This window comes from Colius striatus, chromosome 2, assembly GCF_028858725.1.
Source record: "Colius striatus isolate bColStr4 chromosome 2, bColStr4.1.hap1, whole genome shotgun sequence".
Lineage (NCBI taxonomy): Eukaryota > Metazoa > Chordata > Aves > Coliiformes > Coliidae > Colius > Colius striatus.
In genome coordinates, this window is record NC_084760.1 from 92288985 (window position 1) to 92307138 (window position 18154).

Consider the following 18154-nt stretch of genomic DNA (forward strand, 5'->3'; position numbering starts at 1 on the left):
CTGCTTCTCTCTTTTAATTAAAATTTATTAGATGGAACTGGACACCTGAAGTTCTAATTTCAGAATTACTCTTGGCTGTAATAAATAGGAAAACACAGTGAGTCTGTAGTAAGTCCCATTTCTATTGAGCCCACTACCACAGCACCTCTTTCCAGGTGGTGACAGCAGGTACCAGCATGGGGATTTAGGCATGTTTGCCCCCAGTCTGTGTGTCTCAGAGTGTGTGGATACTTCAGTTATAATCTTGCTATTGTAGCTTGTTGATGGAGCTGGGAAACACCTAGGTTTTTGTGGATCCTGAGAGCTTGGGCCTTTAACTATTTGCCCATATTCACAGAGGGCTGAGATATTTTGTATTGAAGTTACTGAAGGAAGACTTAGAAGCCAGTAAGTTTAGGTTACAGATTGGGAAATGAAAGTTTCTAATCCAGTTTCAGATTGTGAATAAACACTTTGAAGTGGCTGAAGCAGGACTGCTATCCTCTCATGGCCACTGTCTTTGAGTATCGTTCTGTATTATATATAATGTACATTTCAGAATGGAAGCAAGGGGTTCACTGCTGCTTGTTGTACAGCCAGCTACTGCTAACAAGTGGTCATGAATTCACAGAAGTGGTTTTTGCAAAAGCTCCTGCCAAGTTATGGTTGAAAATACAGCCTGGAACTCTTTTTTTTTTAGTTCATTGCATTGACTTCTGTTTTGTTCATTGACTAAACAATGCTCACACACTACTATTACAACTGCAGACTTCTGGAGTAAATCTTTATGATTTCAGTTATTAAAAGCCTCCAAGTTCAAAATGTGTAAATTACAGGGCTCTGTCCAAGATGACAATATATTCGGCTACTGTGCTTATGTAACTCAGAGAGAAAAGGAACAGCTGTGTGTTAATGCAGCCGTTTTTTGCAGCACTGTGCTGACATCTTTCAATGCCTTCTTGCACAAAGCAAGTCATTCCAAATGATGCAATGAGCATGTTGTATTTTGATTACAAATGGCACAACCATCCCATGTTGTTCTGTGACTTGCAAGAAATGATGGAAATTAAAACCAAAAGTTGTCTTTCTGCCACAGTGTCATCTGAGCATGTTAAGCAGATGTGTTTCTTGCTCCTAGGTTGCCTTATACACATAGTATCCAGTGCTGGGCTCCCTGGCTCAAGAAGGACAGGGAACTTCCGGAGAGTCCAGCACAGGGCCACCAAGCTGATCAGGGGACTGGAACATCTTTCATACGAGGAAAGGCTGCGGGAACTGGGGCTGTTTAGTCTGGAGAAGAGGAGACTGAGGGGGGATCTCATTAATATTGACAAATATCTAAATGGTGGGTGTCAGGATGTTGGGGCACCTTTTTTCCATGGTATCTAGCAACAAGACAAGGGGTAATGGGATGATGCTGGAACACAAGAAGTTCCATTTAAACATAAGAAAACTATTTCACTGTGCGGGTGAGGAAGCCCTGGCATGGACTGCCCAGGGAGAGTGTGGAGTCTCCTTCCTTGGGGGTCTTCAAGATCTGCCTGGACACGTTCCTATGTGACCTGATCTAGTTGGAACTGGTTTTGCAGGGGGTTGGACTAGATGATCTCTAAAGGTCCCTTCCAACCCTACCATTCTATGATTCTATGATAGTGAGCTAGACACCTGGCAGGCACCATAAGGGAAAAAGAAAAGACGTCCTCTCCACTATATACGTGAAAACACCAAAAATTAAGAGCCATTTACTTACAGAATGTTACTGTGTCCCAGATTTTTACAGCTTGTTGAAATTAAGCATTGAGATAACCTGATTTTAAGTGTATTACTAATTTCAACAAAATGCCATATATGAAGGGTCATTTATAAAAGGCTTTAACAGACTTTCTAACAAATGGTCATTTTTCTAATATTTTGATAAAGATAACTCCAGGTTAATTGGCTGTTTATTGCTGTGTTTTATCACCAGCTATGATGTCTTCTACTGATGTGCTTTACATGTTTCCAATGCTTTGCGCTCTGTTTTAAATTATGCTACTAAAATACATTAATAATGTGCTATCTTTATAAGCCCCCTTAAAATGAAACTAGGATATAATCTTTATTGAAATAAGACCCAAACAGGTGCTCTCTCTTGTATTTAATGGAGTGGATTTAATACTGAAAAAATGTGCTTCCAGCCAAAGAAGGGGCCTTTGCGAGTGCCGGTTGTGTGAACGACATTTGCCAGTTGTAATGGACTCAGACTATGAAATTCTAATAGCCACTGAAGGTTATCTACAGCAAATGACTACTGCCTTCTAAATTAAGGTCTATAATTGCACTCTAGTGATTAATGGATTAAATTACCAATTTCTTACATATAAGACACTTACCACACATGTATCTTACTGTGCCTTTGGTCTCACCTGTAATGTATAATAGGCGGGTGAAATACACCATCATTTCCCACAGGCTGCCTCTAAAGCAGGCTTCTACCCCCACAAGATCAACGCTGTAATAAGGTCATTATTTCTGGAGACATGTATTTTCAGATCTTTTGTAGGTATAAGTTCCTTTACCTTATGAGTCTAAGTTAGAATGATCATATTAAGTACCAATAATTATTTGGTTTCTTTCCACTTGTATGTCACAACAAATATCTGTGAAAAATCTGTGATCTTCCTGACACATTTCAGCTTTAATATATATATTTTTTTTAAAAAAAGAGCCAGTGTGGGTTGTGTTGAGTGTTTGGGGAATTATTAAAGTGTTTTAGAAAGCTTTATCAAAGCAGAGAACTTTGACCACAGAATGGATAGAATAAGAAAAGATAAATTATTCTCCCTTTATGCATACAGAAAGATCCAAAATGAGCCTCTGCAAGTGATTTTTTTTTTTCCTGGTTTAGGTAGCATCAATTTTGATCTGAATGTGCTTCTGTGAGCTTAATTCTTACTGACATTGAAGCCTTTGGAGAGTCAGGGTTTTGCATTTATCTGCCTTTATAGCCTTGGCTACCACTGAGTTCAATTACAAATATGACTCTGTTAATTTGAGCAAAGAAGAGAAAAGCAAGAGCAGTAAAGTCTAACTAAGCAAAGTTTGATCACTTGATGAAAGTGTTTTATCAGTCTCAACATAAGAACACTTCAGCATATTACATTTTAGCTTGGAAATGATGGTATTTTCATTTTAACACATGTTGAAACCAAGATTTTCATCTGTTGAGATTAATGTGGTCAGATCTTGGTCAAAAAAAAAAAAAGAAAAAAGAAAAAAGGCTCAGAGCTGTGCTTACCCTGCTTTGGATTCTTCAAAAGAAGGTAAAAATATGCAAAAGAATAGTGTCTGAGGAGCTCATTCAGCCTGCTGTGCTTCTCTCCATGGTCTGAGCAGGTTATAGGAGAAAAATGTTACTGCCACACTTAAAATAGATATATTTTATATCTATATATAAAATACAGCCTTGGATTGTCTGACCTGCACAGCTGTACAGGGCTAATCCCTGTTTTGGGCCATGTTGCCAGGCTAGCCAGATGCAGCAGCCCCTTCCCCCGAGGCCACTCAGAGTAGAAGGAGACTTTTGTTTAGGCAGTGCCTGCCGGCCAGGCAGCTGTTCCCCGTATTCTGCAATGAAAAGCTGCCTGGAGCTGAAACCTGATTTTCTATTGACATAAATACCTTTCAAATGTTGAGACTGTAGCAAAATTGGCCCGGGACAGCTTTCATGTTTTTAATTGTCCAGCATTTGCATCTTGAGTGCAGATATGCACATACTCGTGCTGCTCAGGTCTGCCCACAGAAGCCCCCCACGAGTCACACAGCACACGCAGTATCAGGCAAGACGTAATTCCTGCAGTGGCAACAAAAAGAGAGGATGAAGGTAAACCAAAATCCACAGGTAACACCAAAAGAAATGTCCCACAAAACTGTAAAATGGTACATGCTGACCATATGCCAAGGATCTGCATGCAACTGGGATTTAAAAGTCAGCACCTCCAGGGCAACCACGTGACTCCTGTTGCACTCGAGATATCCCTCGGTTAACAGCAGCGTGCTGAGCTGGGACGGCGGGATTGCTCCATTCTGACCACTTCTCTAAAGGTGAAAGGGACACATGAATTGCAACATATCACGTTATAACACTCAAAAAAACCAAAAGGGTAAAAACAGCTCGGCACTTCTTGCACACCCAGGAACATTATTCTTTTAAGGATCTCCAAAATGGTTCATTAGCAAAACATGTAACATCCTAGATAGAAAAATCCTTAAAACAGTTTTTGGGTTTTTTTCACAAGGAAAGATGCCTGCAGGCATCTGAATAATAATCTGACATCTGATTCCAAATCACATTTTTACCAAGAATCAGGAGGAAGTAGTCTTCTACCCAGATTTAAGAGGAAGGACTGCTGGGAGTTCAGGAGTACGCAGAGAAAGTGCTCGGAGTGAGATGTCACATTGTTTCTGGCTTCATCCACACCTGAAAGTCCAACCTTCCCAATGTGAAATGCCTTTCACTTTCATACGGCCTCTTCCTGTGTTTTTCTTACCAGTTTTGCCTTGGATGCAGTTTCTGCTCATTTTGAGCTATTGAAAAATGAGTTTGAAAACGCTGCTCCTAGCCACACCTGTTCCTGCCACTGCAAGTGCTGCCTAAGGAAAAGAGAAATGCTGCTGAGGCTCAGCTTCTGAGACTCACTACTTGTGAAGCAACCATTACCACCAAATCCCATTTGCTGAAAAGAGCGTGGTGGCCATTTTCAGTAACACCACAGACTGCGGATATTTTTCATTTACTTTGTACTTTTGAGAGACTAATGTTGTCTGGTCACCTTTGCTACTTATTTTCCCAGCCAATGCACCAGTATTTGTACTCATCGAGCTGTGTGGGTCAAGGCCCAGCACAATGGGCTACAACAGCATGAACCTGGGTCTCTTTTGCAATAGCATATATCCAGAAACAGCCTCCAGCAGAGAACAGATGTTAACAGAGCAGAATCAATTCTCTATGACCTTGCCAAGGGATAAAGCAGTTGCCCAAGTAGAGCATTTCTCAGTTATCACAGATTTGTGCTTTTGGTTTGGGTTTTTTTTTTTCCATTTCCTACCTTCTTAGAATTTTAGAGGAACGGTTGTGTTTGGCATCGGCACATGTGAATCCATCTGCACTGGGAATTTACAGTCTATTGCAATCTGCTTGGCATCAGTTTCCCTGTAAGCTTTCAGCATATAGATACTGCTCTCCAGTCATTCTTCATTTCTTCCTCTGTGGTCTCACTAGTTAAAGCCTTAGCTTATTTTGCTTTTAAGGTCCAAAGTCTCTTCGCTCTGTGATAGACAAGAATGCTAATCATGTGCCAAAGGTGACTGATTTTGTGTTGCAGCCTGTGATGATTACACAGGACTCTCTCTTAGCAGCAACCTAGGGTGTATGCCTTTCTCACTCACCAAACAACTCTTTTCCGCAGAGCTCAGGTATGTAATTGCACGGTAGAAGGTGTTTCTTTCCAGCAAAAGCATTTACAACACATCATGCATTAAACTTTGATATTTCAATGCAATTATGGGCTAATATACCTTTGGTTTGCATGCTGTTTTTTCCATCCAGAGTCCCAATTCTGAACATGAGATGTGGCTACACAACTGTCAGCTTCCTGTTCCTCAAGCACATGATTAATCTGAAGAGAAAAAAAAGAATGCACAGGGACAACACAACAACAAGGCTACTCCTAAGCTGGATTAGTGGATTTTAAATTTTGTTCCATTTTCAGTGGCACTCACTTTGGAGCTGATGTGAGTTGAAAATGCTCACCACCTCAGACAGCTGGGCCTGAAGAACATGCTGATACAGTGATCTGATAGCGCTGAATGCTGCCAGTGCAAAAACCTAAGAGGACAAACCAAGGGAAAGAAATTACAAAGCACTGTTACAGGGTGAGGCTGGCTCTGCCAGGAACTGTAAATATACAGGTTCAGTGAGGGCTGCAGTGCCCAGCATACCTGAGCAAGCAGGAGCAGCAACATGAGCGGCACAAGATGGCTCCGGGGTCAGAGCACTGCTCTCTCCCCATTGCATGCAAAGGCATGGGTCACCCAGTTCTCATGTCACCCACTGATGTGAACACAGGATGTGCAGGGGTTGTGTGCTGCAAACATGGCTGCTCTCAGAAAGCCAAGGCCCACAGTCATTTCTTGATGATTATTTGGGGAAAAAAGTCCCCTTTCTACTTACTGTGCTCTCGGTCTTGGACCACAGAAGTAAAGTGCACGGGATCTAGTCTTTTTTTGAGGTAATTAAATTATCACCTAATTTCTTGAGAAAGGATACCCACAACCTTTCCTTCTGAAGAAACACAAAATCTAAATTCATCTTGGGTGTTGTTTTTTAAAAAGAAATTCCTTATAGTTTTTAAATGATGTTGTTATTAAAAAAAAAGCATTTAGAAGATGAGAGTGGCAGGTTTTTATTCTTGCAACCAACAGGCAGACCTGTGAGGATAAAACCAAGTTTTAAAACTGATTTTGGAACCCAGAAAATCCTTTCAAGAAAAATCTGTCTACATTAACAGATGAAAGTAATTTCCAACCTTGTTAGATATTCTGGCGCAGGCAGATATTTGATTTAAACTTGCTGTCTCCCAGTGACATAAAATATGGTTTGGTGACACACTCTCAATGAAGAAACTGAAGGTCAGGGAACAATTAATCACTTTCTTGCTCATAATTTAATATGAAGATATTTAGGATACTTAGTCATCCCAAGTTGAAGGCAGCACCATGCTGGATTTAAAGTGTCTGAGGGGAACTCTCTTGCTTTCACTTGCTTGTCAGTGCCTAAAGCAGCAAAGGGCTGTCAATGACCTGGTCAATGATGTTCATGGTCCTATGATGTGAAGGCTTAAATGAATCCAAAGCACCACAGTGCATCAGCCAGCCTCAATTCACTGCAAACAGAGAAATGCAAGTAAAATCAGAGAGCTGAGTGGAGTTTCCAGAGTCCAGTTTTGCTCTGAAGGAGCATCATGCTAAACCCCCTGCCTCCCTTGGGTGGGGGCACATGGCTTCTGCTTTTGGGAGTCAGGAGATGGAGACTCCCAACTGCGCTGTCAAAAAGAGCTCATTAATGAAAGGGGATCATGCTCCCACCTACTTCGTTGGAAACCAAAAGCAGCACATATACCCAAAGCCTTCTGTGTGTAACAGCTCCTAGATTAAAAATTTCAGGGAATAGGAGAATGGCAAACCAGAGAAAAGTAACTGAAGAGGCATCACCACCTTAAATGATGCTTCTTCTTGGCAATTTCCCCCCTACTTTTTCTGTATAACAGAGAGAATATTGTCATCTTGTCGTAGGTATGTCTGTCTCCAGTAGGCTGTGTTTGTGATACATTGGCCTAGCACAGTGAGCCTAATTGAAATGCTGGACTTCTTACGTCTGCCATCATGTCCTTTTTAATGACAGGCTTCATCACTTCTGTAGCTGTATCTACACTGCATGCTGTTGTAAAGTGAATTGACATATACGTGAACTTGGTTAAGTTACAAGGGAATTCTCCTCCCAAGTGGTTGCCCAAAACCCAGTGGAAAAACTAAGCAGTAAGTGTACAAGCAGGCAGCTGACTTTGCCAGTTGGACTAACTCTTGGTTTTCATACAGCATTTCAGTAAAAGCCAATTATGCCAGACTCCAGCAATGTATGCATCAGTGATAGACTGCAGTCATTTATAGTCTCCATCAATGAACAGGCTAAGCAAAGCTAAACTGTTCTGTTAAACTTTCCAGCAAGTAATTAACCCTGAATTATCAACAACAGACAGCTGTGGTAATGGTTATGAAAGAAATAACAGCCGGTTGCACAGTTATTAACACCAGAGTACTGAACAAGGCAGACAAACAGCATGTGCCGCTGTGGAATTAACAGAAGGGACAATGGTGGAAGTGCAATCTCTTGCAGGGCTGTACAGTTCCAGGGGGCTGAGATAGCTGCTGAAAACACTTGTTTTGGCAAGCGCAGAGTATACTCAGCAGTAGACGGAGAGAAGTCAGAAGTGGATGGTAATAAGGAGCACTACAAGTAAATCTAGCCTAATTAGGGTAAAAAAAAAAAAAAATGAAGATGTGAACCTGACAGCTCGGTAACTGGCAACTGCTTAGTTCAAACGATTATCCAGGGGACAAAAAATTCATACTGGAGCACGATGAAGTGGGCAGATGAAGTGACTCACTATGCACCCTAACTGGACTGTACCAGTGCCCATTTTCTGCAACTGCAAGCTCACTGGTTTCTGAAAGGAGTGGCCTCTTTAAAATGTCATTATTTTGAAACACTCTAAAGTATGAGTAAATTCTTAAAAACCTTGGTGGCCATATTTGTATGGGCACATTCACGTGCACCTGTGAATTCTGGGCCAGTGAAAGATCGTGAGCTGACGGGCTTGGGATCGACGCACGTAGATACAGCATGCCTGCAGCAATGTACAGCATGCATGCAGCGGTGTGAGCTCCCCTCAGTGTCCCTGTCTAACCATTTTCATGGATCATTTGCTAGCAGAGTGAAGAGCATCATGTCCCCTCTTGTCCTCTCTGCTGAGAATGTAAATGAGGAAGGCAAATAAGAGCAGCCTCTTATAAGGGAGCGGATGTGTCCTGCTGGGTACTGCACTGCAATTAAGCTACTTGTTTCACTTCCCAGCATGACTGAGATGGCAGAATGAAACTGGAACTGTATTAGTAACCAAAACAACAAAAAAAACCCCAAAGGGGGAAACGAGAGTAGAAGGATAAGCAGAGGGACAATAAGACAAACACATTAAAAGGAAAAAGTGGATCTAAACCAAATCCAAGGCCCTTATTGCAAGCAGAACCAGTCTGACCACTGAAATGGAGAGGTGATAGAAGAGCTGCTAGACCCCCAAACCAGCAAGCTTGCCTTCCCTCACTACTCCAGACTTCCTTTTGAACCAGATGTATTAAGAAAACAGCACTCTCTGTTGTTACTGGAGAACATGGGGAACTAACTCATGTCCCCTGTACTTTATTAAAGTTTGCGTTGTCCCTTCCTTCTCCAGCCTTCTGTTTAAGATATTTTTAAGTTAATCCAGCTGGCTTAGAAAATGTCCCATCACAGGAGGTTTCCCTGTCCTGCCTTGCTGAGGAAAGCTGCTTCAAGAATCCCAGTCAGCCTTACCTATGCAATTTCTGTATGGGGTCTGTAAAAGTCTGCTGTGACACCTAGACAGCAAATACTTTAATCTCAAGTTAATGTCTTTTCTGGTCTTGTTAGATAACGTATCTTATTGTCCTGTAAAAGGTAGGGCTGACAGAATAGGCTGTGTGCTTCTATATAATGGTTGTGAAGAGAGAAATCTATCATGCATGAAGGAAGTTACATATGTTATTCTTGGGGAGAAGGATTTGTCTGTCTGTTCTGGTTGCACACCCTGGCCTGAGAGAGCAACGGGCAAACCAGGGCTGTCTCTCCTCCACCATAGTGCAATTCCTTTGGAAACTGTGTCAAAGGGATTGGACATGTCCTTGGCAATGGGAGATCCTCCTGGGTTTGGGTAGATGTTTACTTGCTTTCTAGTTCTTCCTGCCCTCAAATCCTCCTTGGGAATTCATGGGAGACCAAGAACGGGAGCTTGAGATGTGCTTCTCTCATCTGTGCATCTATCCTCCTCTGAGAGCTGATGTAGGAAGTTGCGTTACCATCTGCAGCACAGCACAGAGATGAGCAAATAGCTTTTGGGGTACGGGAAGCAAGTTTTGCACGAGCATGACAATGGTCTCTGTGCTCCAGTGCCTCACGTGTTGTTTTCCCTTGGAATCCATTCTTCACGTAAATGCCAAGAGAGAATTTACTTCACCTGATGTGCAGGGAGTGTTAAAAGGGCTGCATTCATTTAACTGCCTAAGATAGACACAAAGACCAGAAAATCCCAAATCTGGATTTGTCACAGAACAAAATTCTGAAGTCATTGTCACTTGGGTTTAATTAACAGGATTTTACTGGACTTCAGCCCACACTTCACAAAAAGCTTCTGTTGATGGAATACAGAGCATTTCTGGCTGTGATTTCGATGACCACTGACCAGTTTGCCCAGTATCATCAGTTTGGAATTAGCCTATCTGGGGAAAATCATCCATCATCAGCCAAGATTAGTTCTCAGAAGCTGGAAATCACACAGAAACAGAATGACAAGAGGCCTCAAATTTCACATACTGTATCCTGCCCCAGTGTTTTCCTGGCCCTGATTTACTTAAAACAATCCTTAAAAATCTCTTGTAACAGAGGTTTTGACAGTTTCCTCAGACCATCTCCCCCTCCTTGTAACCATCCCTGTGGCTAGAAGGTTTTTCCTAATATCTAACCTAATTCTCTCAAGCTGCAGTTAAAGCTATTCTTGTCCTACTTGTATGTATAAATCACTCCTTTGCAAAATATGCTTCTTAAAAAAAAGTGTCCCCTTTGGTCTTCTGTTGTTCACACTGAACACTATGTGATCTCAAACATGACCTATGAGGACAGGGTCTTCCAAACTCCTAATAATTCTTGATTCTGTCTGCTTGGCTTCCTTCCAGCTGCTTCACATTGAAGAGGAAAAAATTTGCTCAACATTTGAGACACTTAGCTGAGGCCTTACTAGTGCTGAGTGGAGCTGAAGGATTGCTTCATGCACTTCGTAAATTATAGTTCTGTGTAAATATCCTTGCATTGGCATTTAACATTCTCACAACAGCCAGGTCCTGTTGACTCATGCTCAGGTTGTGATTCACTCCCTGCAGAGCTGCTGCAAGATCCTGGAGCCCCACCTTTTCCCCCAGCACTCTGTAGGTCCAGCCCTCGTTCACTGCGCAGCAATGAAGGCTGACACATCGCCCATTTCTTCTCCTTTTGCAGTTTTACAAATACTGGCAGGATGAAGCCAGTTCTGGTTTTTGCTTCCTGGAGTTCTCAGTATGTACCCTTCCTCTGCTGAAGGCACACAGGTTGTCCATCTTCATTAACATGCTGCTTCTCCCCTCCAACACAAGGGCCTCCGTGGCTTTCTTTTTATTCCCATTCACTTAGCTCAAGCAAAACCAGCCTATGATCTACATAAGACATGTTCATCCTCTCATCTGGTTCCGTTTACGTGGCAAACATACTGTCATGATCCTGCCAGCTCTCCAGTCTGGGGGCACTAGGAGCATCCACCTTCCAGAAGGTTTGGCTGTGGGAGTGCTTGAGTTTGCCCTGAGGTCTTCGGCCAGGATGCTGTGGGGTTCTCCAGGCTGACAGGATACCCATGAAGGGAGCTGGGCAGGTTGGGGGGCACCTGCAAGCAGCTCTCAGCCCAAGGCATCAGCCTGTGGGTCATGACATGGATCCTCTCATAATAATTCAAGATTCACGTGTAGAACAACAAAAAGCAGCAGAAACAGTGCTGTCTTTCCTCCCACATATTCAAGCATGCCAAACCTCCAAATTCAACCACATAAGTGGTCCCTCAAAACACCCTTTCAGGAAATCTTATACATCATAAGAAAAAAAAGGTAAAAACGTCTCTTTTACCTTTGCAAGTTGTATTTAGTGCGGTGCTATCAAAGGACCATCGAGTCACATATTAATACATTAACATTTTCTAGAGTGTTTGCAGTTCTGCACTTTTAAAAATAAAAATGGTTTAATAAGCCATAAATTTACATTTCTTAAGTTACCCTGTCTGGCTCCCTTAACAAAATGACTTCAATACAACACATAGAGCAGTGTAAAGCTGCAAAACCGTAGAGCTCCAAATATTAATCCAAAGCTTTCATAACTGAAATTAATAAATGGAAGCCCAGAAATTTAATAAGGAATGAAATTTCACAAGCTGTTAAAAGACCAGCAAAGACAGGTTTCATAACATTTTATAGGGCATCTAAAGTAAATTCAATACTTTTCAGTGGCATTATGAAAAAAAAATCACTTACCCGACTGTAGGCTTGAGACGTGCTTCAGTTCAAGGTTGGTATTACAGCACCTTTGTCTCATTGCTGGGGTGATGATAATCCTGAACTTCAACTGGTAGTGCAACCACCTCTAGAAAGTATAGGACCTGAAAGGGAAGGGGTAGCAAAGAAAGTACTAATATCCAATAGATACAGCTCTGGGATAAACCTAAAGATACAACAGCAACTGAAAACAGCAGAAAAAAAAAAGCGAATCTTTTGTAAGCAAGAATGGAGAATAACGTGGAATATGTCTTATATTTCACTACCCATCGCTGCATTCTTAGCAATGATACCATAGAATAATTGATATTATTGTAAGAATTGCCTCTCCATTGCACTGTTTTTGTCTTCATTTGCTTCTTGCTGTCATCCACAGTTGCTGACGAGATGTTAGTAAAACACTTGCTCGAATGGTTGCAGCACATCTAGCATTCTACTAGTCTGACTCATGAGCGGGGCCACTAGGTGCTACCACAACACAAATAAATAGCAAAACAATCATGAAAAAAACCCCAGATCAGTTTCTAGGGATTGTTTAGGGCAATAGAGACATTACTAGTTTACTTGGTACATAAAATGGTAACTCAGTCTCACTTGTTCCTTTGGTAGGGATTAGCCACATGATGGCAATCTCTATCATTAACATAACGGTGAGTTCTTCCTTCGAACACTGCTGACGTATGTTTGACTTGCACAGTACCAAAAATACAATGAGAAAATCTGCCTTGGCTTTCAACAAGTCTATGGGACAGCCAGGAATTTTCCTGACAAATAACAAACAGCCTGTAACACCACAAAGGTGAGCCTTTCATACAGGCTTCAGCACAGGCTCCAGTGGAGTGTGCAGAGGACGGAAAAGCCTCTCCAGGAGCCATGCAGTGTCTGGAGAAGCTGCGCCACTACTGCACTTGTCTCACATGCTCTGCTCAATCAAACCTCCTTTCTCCATTAGTAGGTGGATAATGAAGATGAAGCTGCAAATGCCACAGAGCAGACCTTCTGCTGCCATCTCTGCCTTCAGATGGGACCTGCTGAAAGAAGTGAGGAAGGGAAAAAAATGGCCAACTACACACAGCTGGATAAAAGAACTGAAACTGAACTTTATTTTTTTGTTGGGGTTTTTTTTTGGTAAAAAGTATTCTACAATAATGGCTCAGAATACTACCACAAGGTACAGGGACAAGGCAGTGCTCTGGGCTATGACTGTAGATTACTCTGGTATATATATGCGTTTGTACGAGCTTAAGAAAGGTTGAAGCTGGGCAGTTCAACATTTCTTAAGCACGGGTTTCATAATTGTAACATTTTCTAGGTCTCTCATATTATAGCAGGATTTATCAAATGCAATGTAGTCACAGAAGTCTTGCATAAATACAAATATCAATACTTTACCTTGACTATTGTATATTATATAAATTCTGCCTTACCTTTAAAAAAATCTCCAGATCATTATGTGACCTGGGAGTCTTTCCTTTTCTTTCTCTGTAAGAGTTTTTAAATATATATATATATATTTATATATATATGCTATCATACATCAAAGTATATATGAATCCCATCATTTCTGTTATATTTTCTGCAGACATGGTCTGAAACAAAATCACCAACAACGAAATCAAAAGCTTCCTGGTTATCATAGGAAAGCCAAAGAGGATCTTTCCTCTTCTTTTTTTTTTGCATTTCAGTACTAATATTTTTTTAAAACTTGTAAGGATTCTTCATAAACTAGAGGTCCATAGGTCATTTAAAGCAGTCTTTATAAGCAATTTTACATACTTGGACATGCTTTTGTGAGGCAGTTAGTATCAAAATCCAATAGCATTTCTTACAGAACCGTTACGACTTTCTGCGATGCAGATATACATTTCATTTCTAAAAAGCCACAGTTCTTTTCCTACATCTGCTCTCATCAAATCCCCAGGATTCATTCATAAAACTGCTGCTGTTCCAAATGCTGATGCTGTTATCCCCGCTGTGGATTAAGACGTACATCCAATCTGGTGACATCGTCGCGCGGAAGGTTGATAAGTAGGGAAACACTCTCCCCACATTCAGATAGTCTTTTCTATCTCTAAATCCTCGTGATTCATGTCACCCAACAGTGCAATGTGGCGAAGACACGTCTCTGTGCCGGCTAAGGGTCTTCTTCCATCAAAGGAATCTCTAGGGCAAAAAAAGAAAGAGCACTGATTGCTGATTGTAACTTATACTTTTGGAGAGTATTACTATCAGCATTTCTACAGAAACAGAAACGGACACTGCAAAAATCTGATCAAGACCTATGGTATTGCCCATTCTAGACCCACTTACGCTCTAACGCCTATATGAAAGTGAACCTACTGAAACAACTCAGATTTTCAAAAACAAGTTAGGCCACAAAAACCTAAATGCAAACATTCTTTCTACTACATTACACTGAAACAGCATGCAGATCAGGCAGTGACTTTTACTGGCATTATCGTAATTTCTCCTTCCTCTTTCTAGCTGTCCTCTTCTCTTAGTGGTACCATTAAAAGTTAGCTCCAACCCTATGAAGCAGGAAGACTTCCTCCGCCCAGACCTTCAGCCATGCTGAATTTAGAACACTGGGTTTCATCTCTTTGCCTGGTGACTCTCAGTGATTGTGGGGTGCAGGATCACAGTCGCTCCATCTCTACATGTTTCCAAGGAAAGCTATCTAGTTTCCTTAACATGCTGAGCAGTGCCTCAGCTCCATCAGAACTCAATTAAATGATATCATTGCATGCCCATGTTTGATTTAAATGCAGACAGTAATATATGGCAATACATGATCCTATGGGTACGCTTCCCTTACATGGTGACTGCCATGTCCATGGCTTTATGCATACACACCTCAGACCCAACAGTTTGCTGTATGCACAGACGTGATGAATTTGTTAATAAAGGCTGATAATTTGGTTTTGTTTGTTAATAAAAGCTGAGCATAAAAACATAATTTGCTTTTCATTTTAAGGAGATAAATTCTTTTCTTTACTGTGAAAGCCATGGCACATAAGAGAGTTCAGAGTGTAGGTGCTGAGGAGCAGATGAACACACCAACACAGGCAAGATGATGGTTGACTGCTTGGTGACATCTCTGTTGAAGAGACTGCTGTTTTGGGGTTTGGACAGGAACTTTCTGGCCTGGGACTCAAACTCCTTGCAACACAGCTAGCCAAGGACATATTGCAGGCATGAAGCCCTGTGACCATGGAGTTTAAAAAATGTCCAAATTAAGACGTGGACAAAAGCACAGAGGAAGTACAAGCAAGTCAGCTGGGTTTATTCCTGTTCTGACAGTAGAAACAAATGCTGGCTCCCGTTTCTAGACTCATGTATTGCACCTGTGCAAGACTCACCATCTGCAATATCAATCTGCGGGGTCGTGGATGCAGCCTCCCTGGCAGTGCTGTGGGGCATGTCAGTTCGATCTGAGCCAGGGCACGCTGCTGCTTGGCATGCCGGGGATGGGTATAAGCTTGGGAGCAGTTCAGAGGAGTCTGACCTACTGTCACAGCCCTCAAATTCACTAGGCAGCGTGTCTGTGATCCTTGGGCCGGGGTAAGCGGGAGGATTCTGATCTTCTGTCTGCAAAACGTGCCCTTGGTCTGTGGTAGCTGAGTATCTGGGTGCCAGAGCGCTCAGGCCGCTGCTCACAGCTTCATCGTAGGAAGGCAGCATGACAGGAATGCCATCCACCACCACAAAGTCGGGGTCACCCATGGAGCCCTCCTGGTTGCCTCTACGTCAAACACAGACGAGTTATCACAGAGAGCAGGAGCATGTCAGAAGCATCTGGGAGCAACTGCTGAGCTTAAGTAAACAAAACACTTTCTAGTCATGCAAAATGAAGCTACAGGTCATTAACATTCACAGAAACGTTTGCTTCCCAGGTTTGTGAAACTCTGTTCAGGTTGACAGCTGGGTGGAAACTGTTACAATCAGAAAAATGAAACCAATAATGTGAAGAACAATTTCAAGAGGAAGGAAAACAGGTGCTTGGAAGAGATAAGGAACACCATTCACTGTGCTGTGCACGGTAGGTATCACAGATATAAGATCACAGATGTAGTTCACTAGTCAAAGTGTCTGAAACCCTGGAAAGATGTGTATTACAGCCCACGTAAACAGGCACTGGGATGACCACTACTGGATGACAGGGCTCTGGTTGCCAGATTTGTGGCCTCGTTCAGGTTTTACTTTCAAAGGATGAAGGCTTCCTTAACTAGCACTAAGCCCACATGAAAATATCTGAAAAGCAGAGGACAGAAAGGCATTTCAATAACCTAGACAAGCACGGGCTATAAAGCTATCTGTACTGCAACCCACTGCCACAAAGGTCTTCCTAGGTATATGTGTCTACATACATCTATGTGTATACTCCTGTCCGTGTAGAGTATATATATGCACATATATATACATTAAAAACTTACACATTACTTATACAATCTGTATACTTTCATGTACACATATTTAAGACAACAAAGTCCTTTCTGTTGCATTGGTATGGGGACATATTGACTGGCACACAGCTTTTTCACCTCTCCTTTCTGCATATGGTAGGGTAAAGACACAAGAAAAAGCAAGCACAGGACATTAAGTCACACAGTCAAGGTCTACAGCAAACTGAGCAGACTGAAAACTAGACACAGATCTAAAGCCCAATATAGTACTAACTTTGCCTAAAACTCAGCATGGCTACAGTTGTTTTTCCAGTTGTAAGGTGATGATAATAGTAATAATAATACTCACCTACCTGTCTCATGAGGAGTGCTGTGACAATCAATGACAAATGCTCATAACTGCATGATATTTTATGGCAATAAAGGAAGATGTAGGAGATGTTTATGAATCGTGATGAAAATAATACTCACAAAGGGAAAGCAAACTTTTAAAACTTTTAAACATCTCTCCATAGAGAAAAAAGAAATTATTTCTTAAAACTTACATTACTAAGTCAACAGTAGTTAAAAAATTAATTCCCCTAGCACCTGAAAATGAGTATTTAAAAATATTGTCAGCTATTTTTACATGCAGAAGCAGCAATTCTTGGTAGAAGGGTGGTAATTACTCCCAAAGCGAATCTGGCAAACTTTGTCTTCTGTCTTAGTGACAATAAAGGACTACTGCAGGTTTTTGGGGGTGCCCTCCCACACCGGTAGTTCTGCTCAGGGCAGAAGAAGGTAGTATCTGCAAGGCTCGTCAGCTGCTCCATGTCCTCAGCAATAAGTGCTAAATGTGACAACTGAATCATGGTCTTCAATCTTCAAAAAAACAAAAGAAAGCCGTACAAACCTTGGAAGGAAATGTGTCTTAAATTTGGTCTGGAACATCCTGGCTAAAATAACCAGTAGCAGTACTAATAAAACACTGGTAGCAGTAAACGCCACTATTTTCCATGTTGTCAGGAGAGTCTCCTGAGTATTTGGCCAGGTTTGTTCTGTAGCAAAAACACAATACAAGAGTAGTGCTTAACTATTGCTGTTGTTATTTTATTCTAATACTTCAATGATACTTAGGATGAGACATCTTTTATATGTGTGTTTTTAAAGCACCCACAAACCCAACATCATATACCAACAGCAACCGTAACATAGGGCTGCCACTGGTGCAGGACCTTGCTTTTTCCCTTTGTTTTTCACACATGCAATCATGACCTTAGCTTATATACATAGAAATATATCCAGATGTTAAAAAATATATTTGAAGATCTAACAATTGAAGTGGCATAGGATCACTGAGGATCTTGGAAATGTACTCTATTTAGTATCACAGAATCATAGAATGGTAGGGGTTGGAAGGGACCTTTAGAGATCATCTAGTCCAACCCCCCTGCAGAACCAGGTCCACCTCGATCAGGTTGCATAGGAACGTGTCCAGGTGGGTCTTGAAGACCTCCAAGGAAGGAGACTACACACCCTCCCTGGGCAGCCTGTGCTGGGCTGCCAGGGCTCCATCATCCTCACAGTGAAATAGTTTTTTTCTTATGTTTAAATGGAACTTTTTGTGTTTCAGCTTCATCCCATTACCCCTTGTCCTAGATACCACAGAAAAAAGGGATGTCTCAACCTCCTGACACCCACCACTTAGATATTTGTAAATACTAAGAAGATCCCCCCTCAGTCTTCTCCAGACTAAGTAACATCTTAAAATCAGTGTTCATCACTTAACCATGAAGTTTACTAGGGTTTACAGACCAACAAATATCCTCCAGAAAATG

General features: G+C 41.6%; 1 protein-coding gene across 1 annotated transcript in view; it reads right to left on the reverse strand.

Moving 5' to 3' along the window:
- Positions 1–13822: 13822 nt before the first annotated feature.
- The window catches only part of SUSD4 (sushi domain containing 4), a 74910-nt gene continuing 70578 nt past the window's right edge, over positions 13823–18154 (reverse strand). The window contains 4 exon segments of the mRNA XM_061989638.1: positions 13823–13988; positions 13990–14095; positions 15294–15676; positions 17230–17374. Coding sequence (XP_061845622.1) covers positions 13898–13988; positions 13990–14095; positions 15294–15676; positions 17230–17374 — 725 coding nt within the window. The 3' untranslated portion in view covers positions 13823–13897.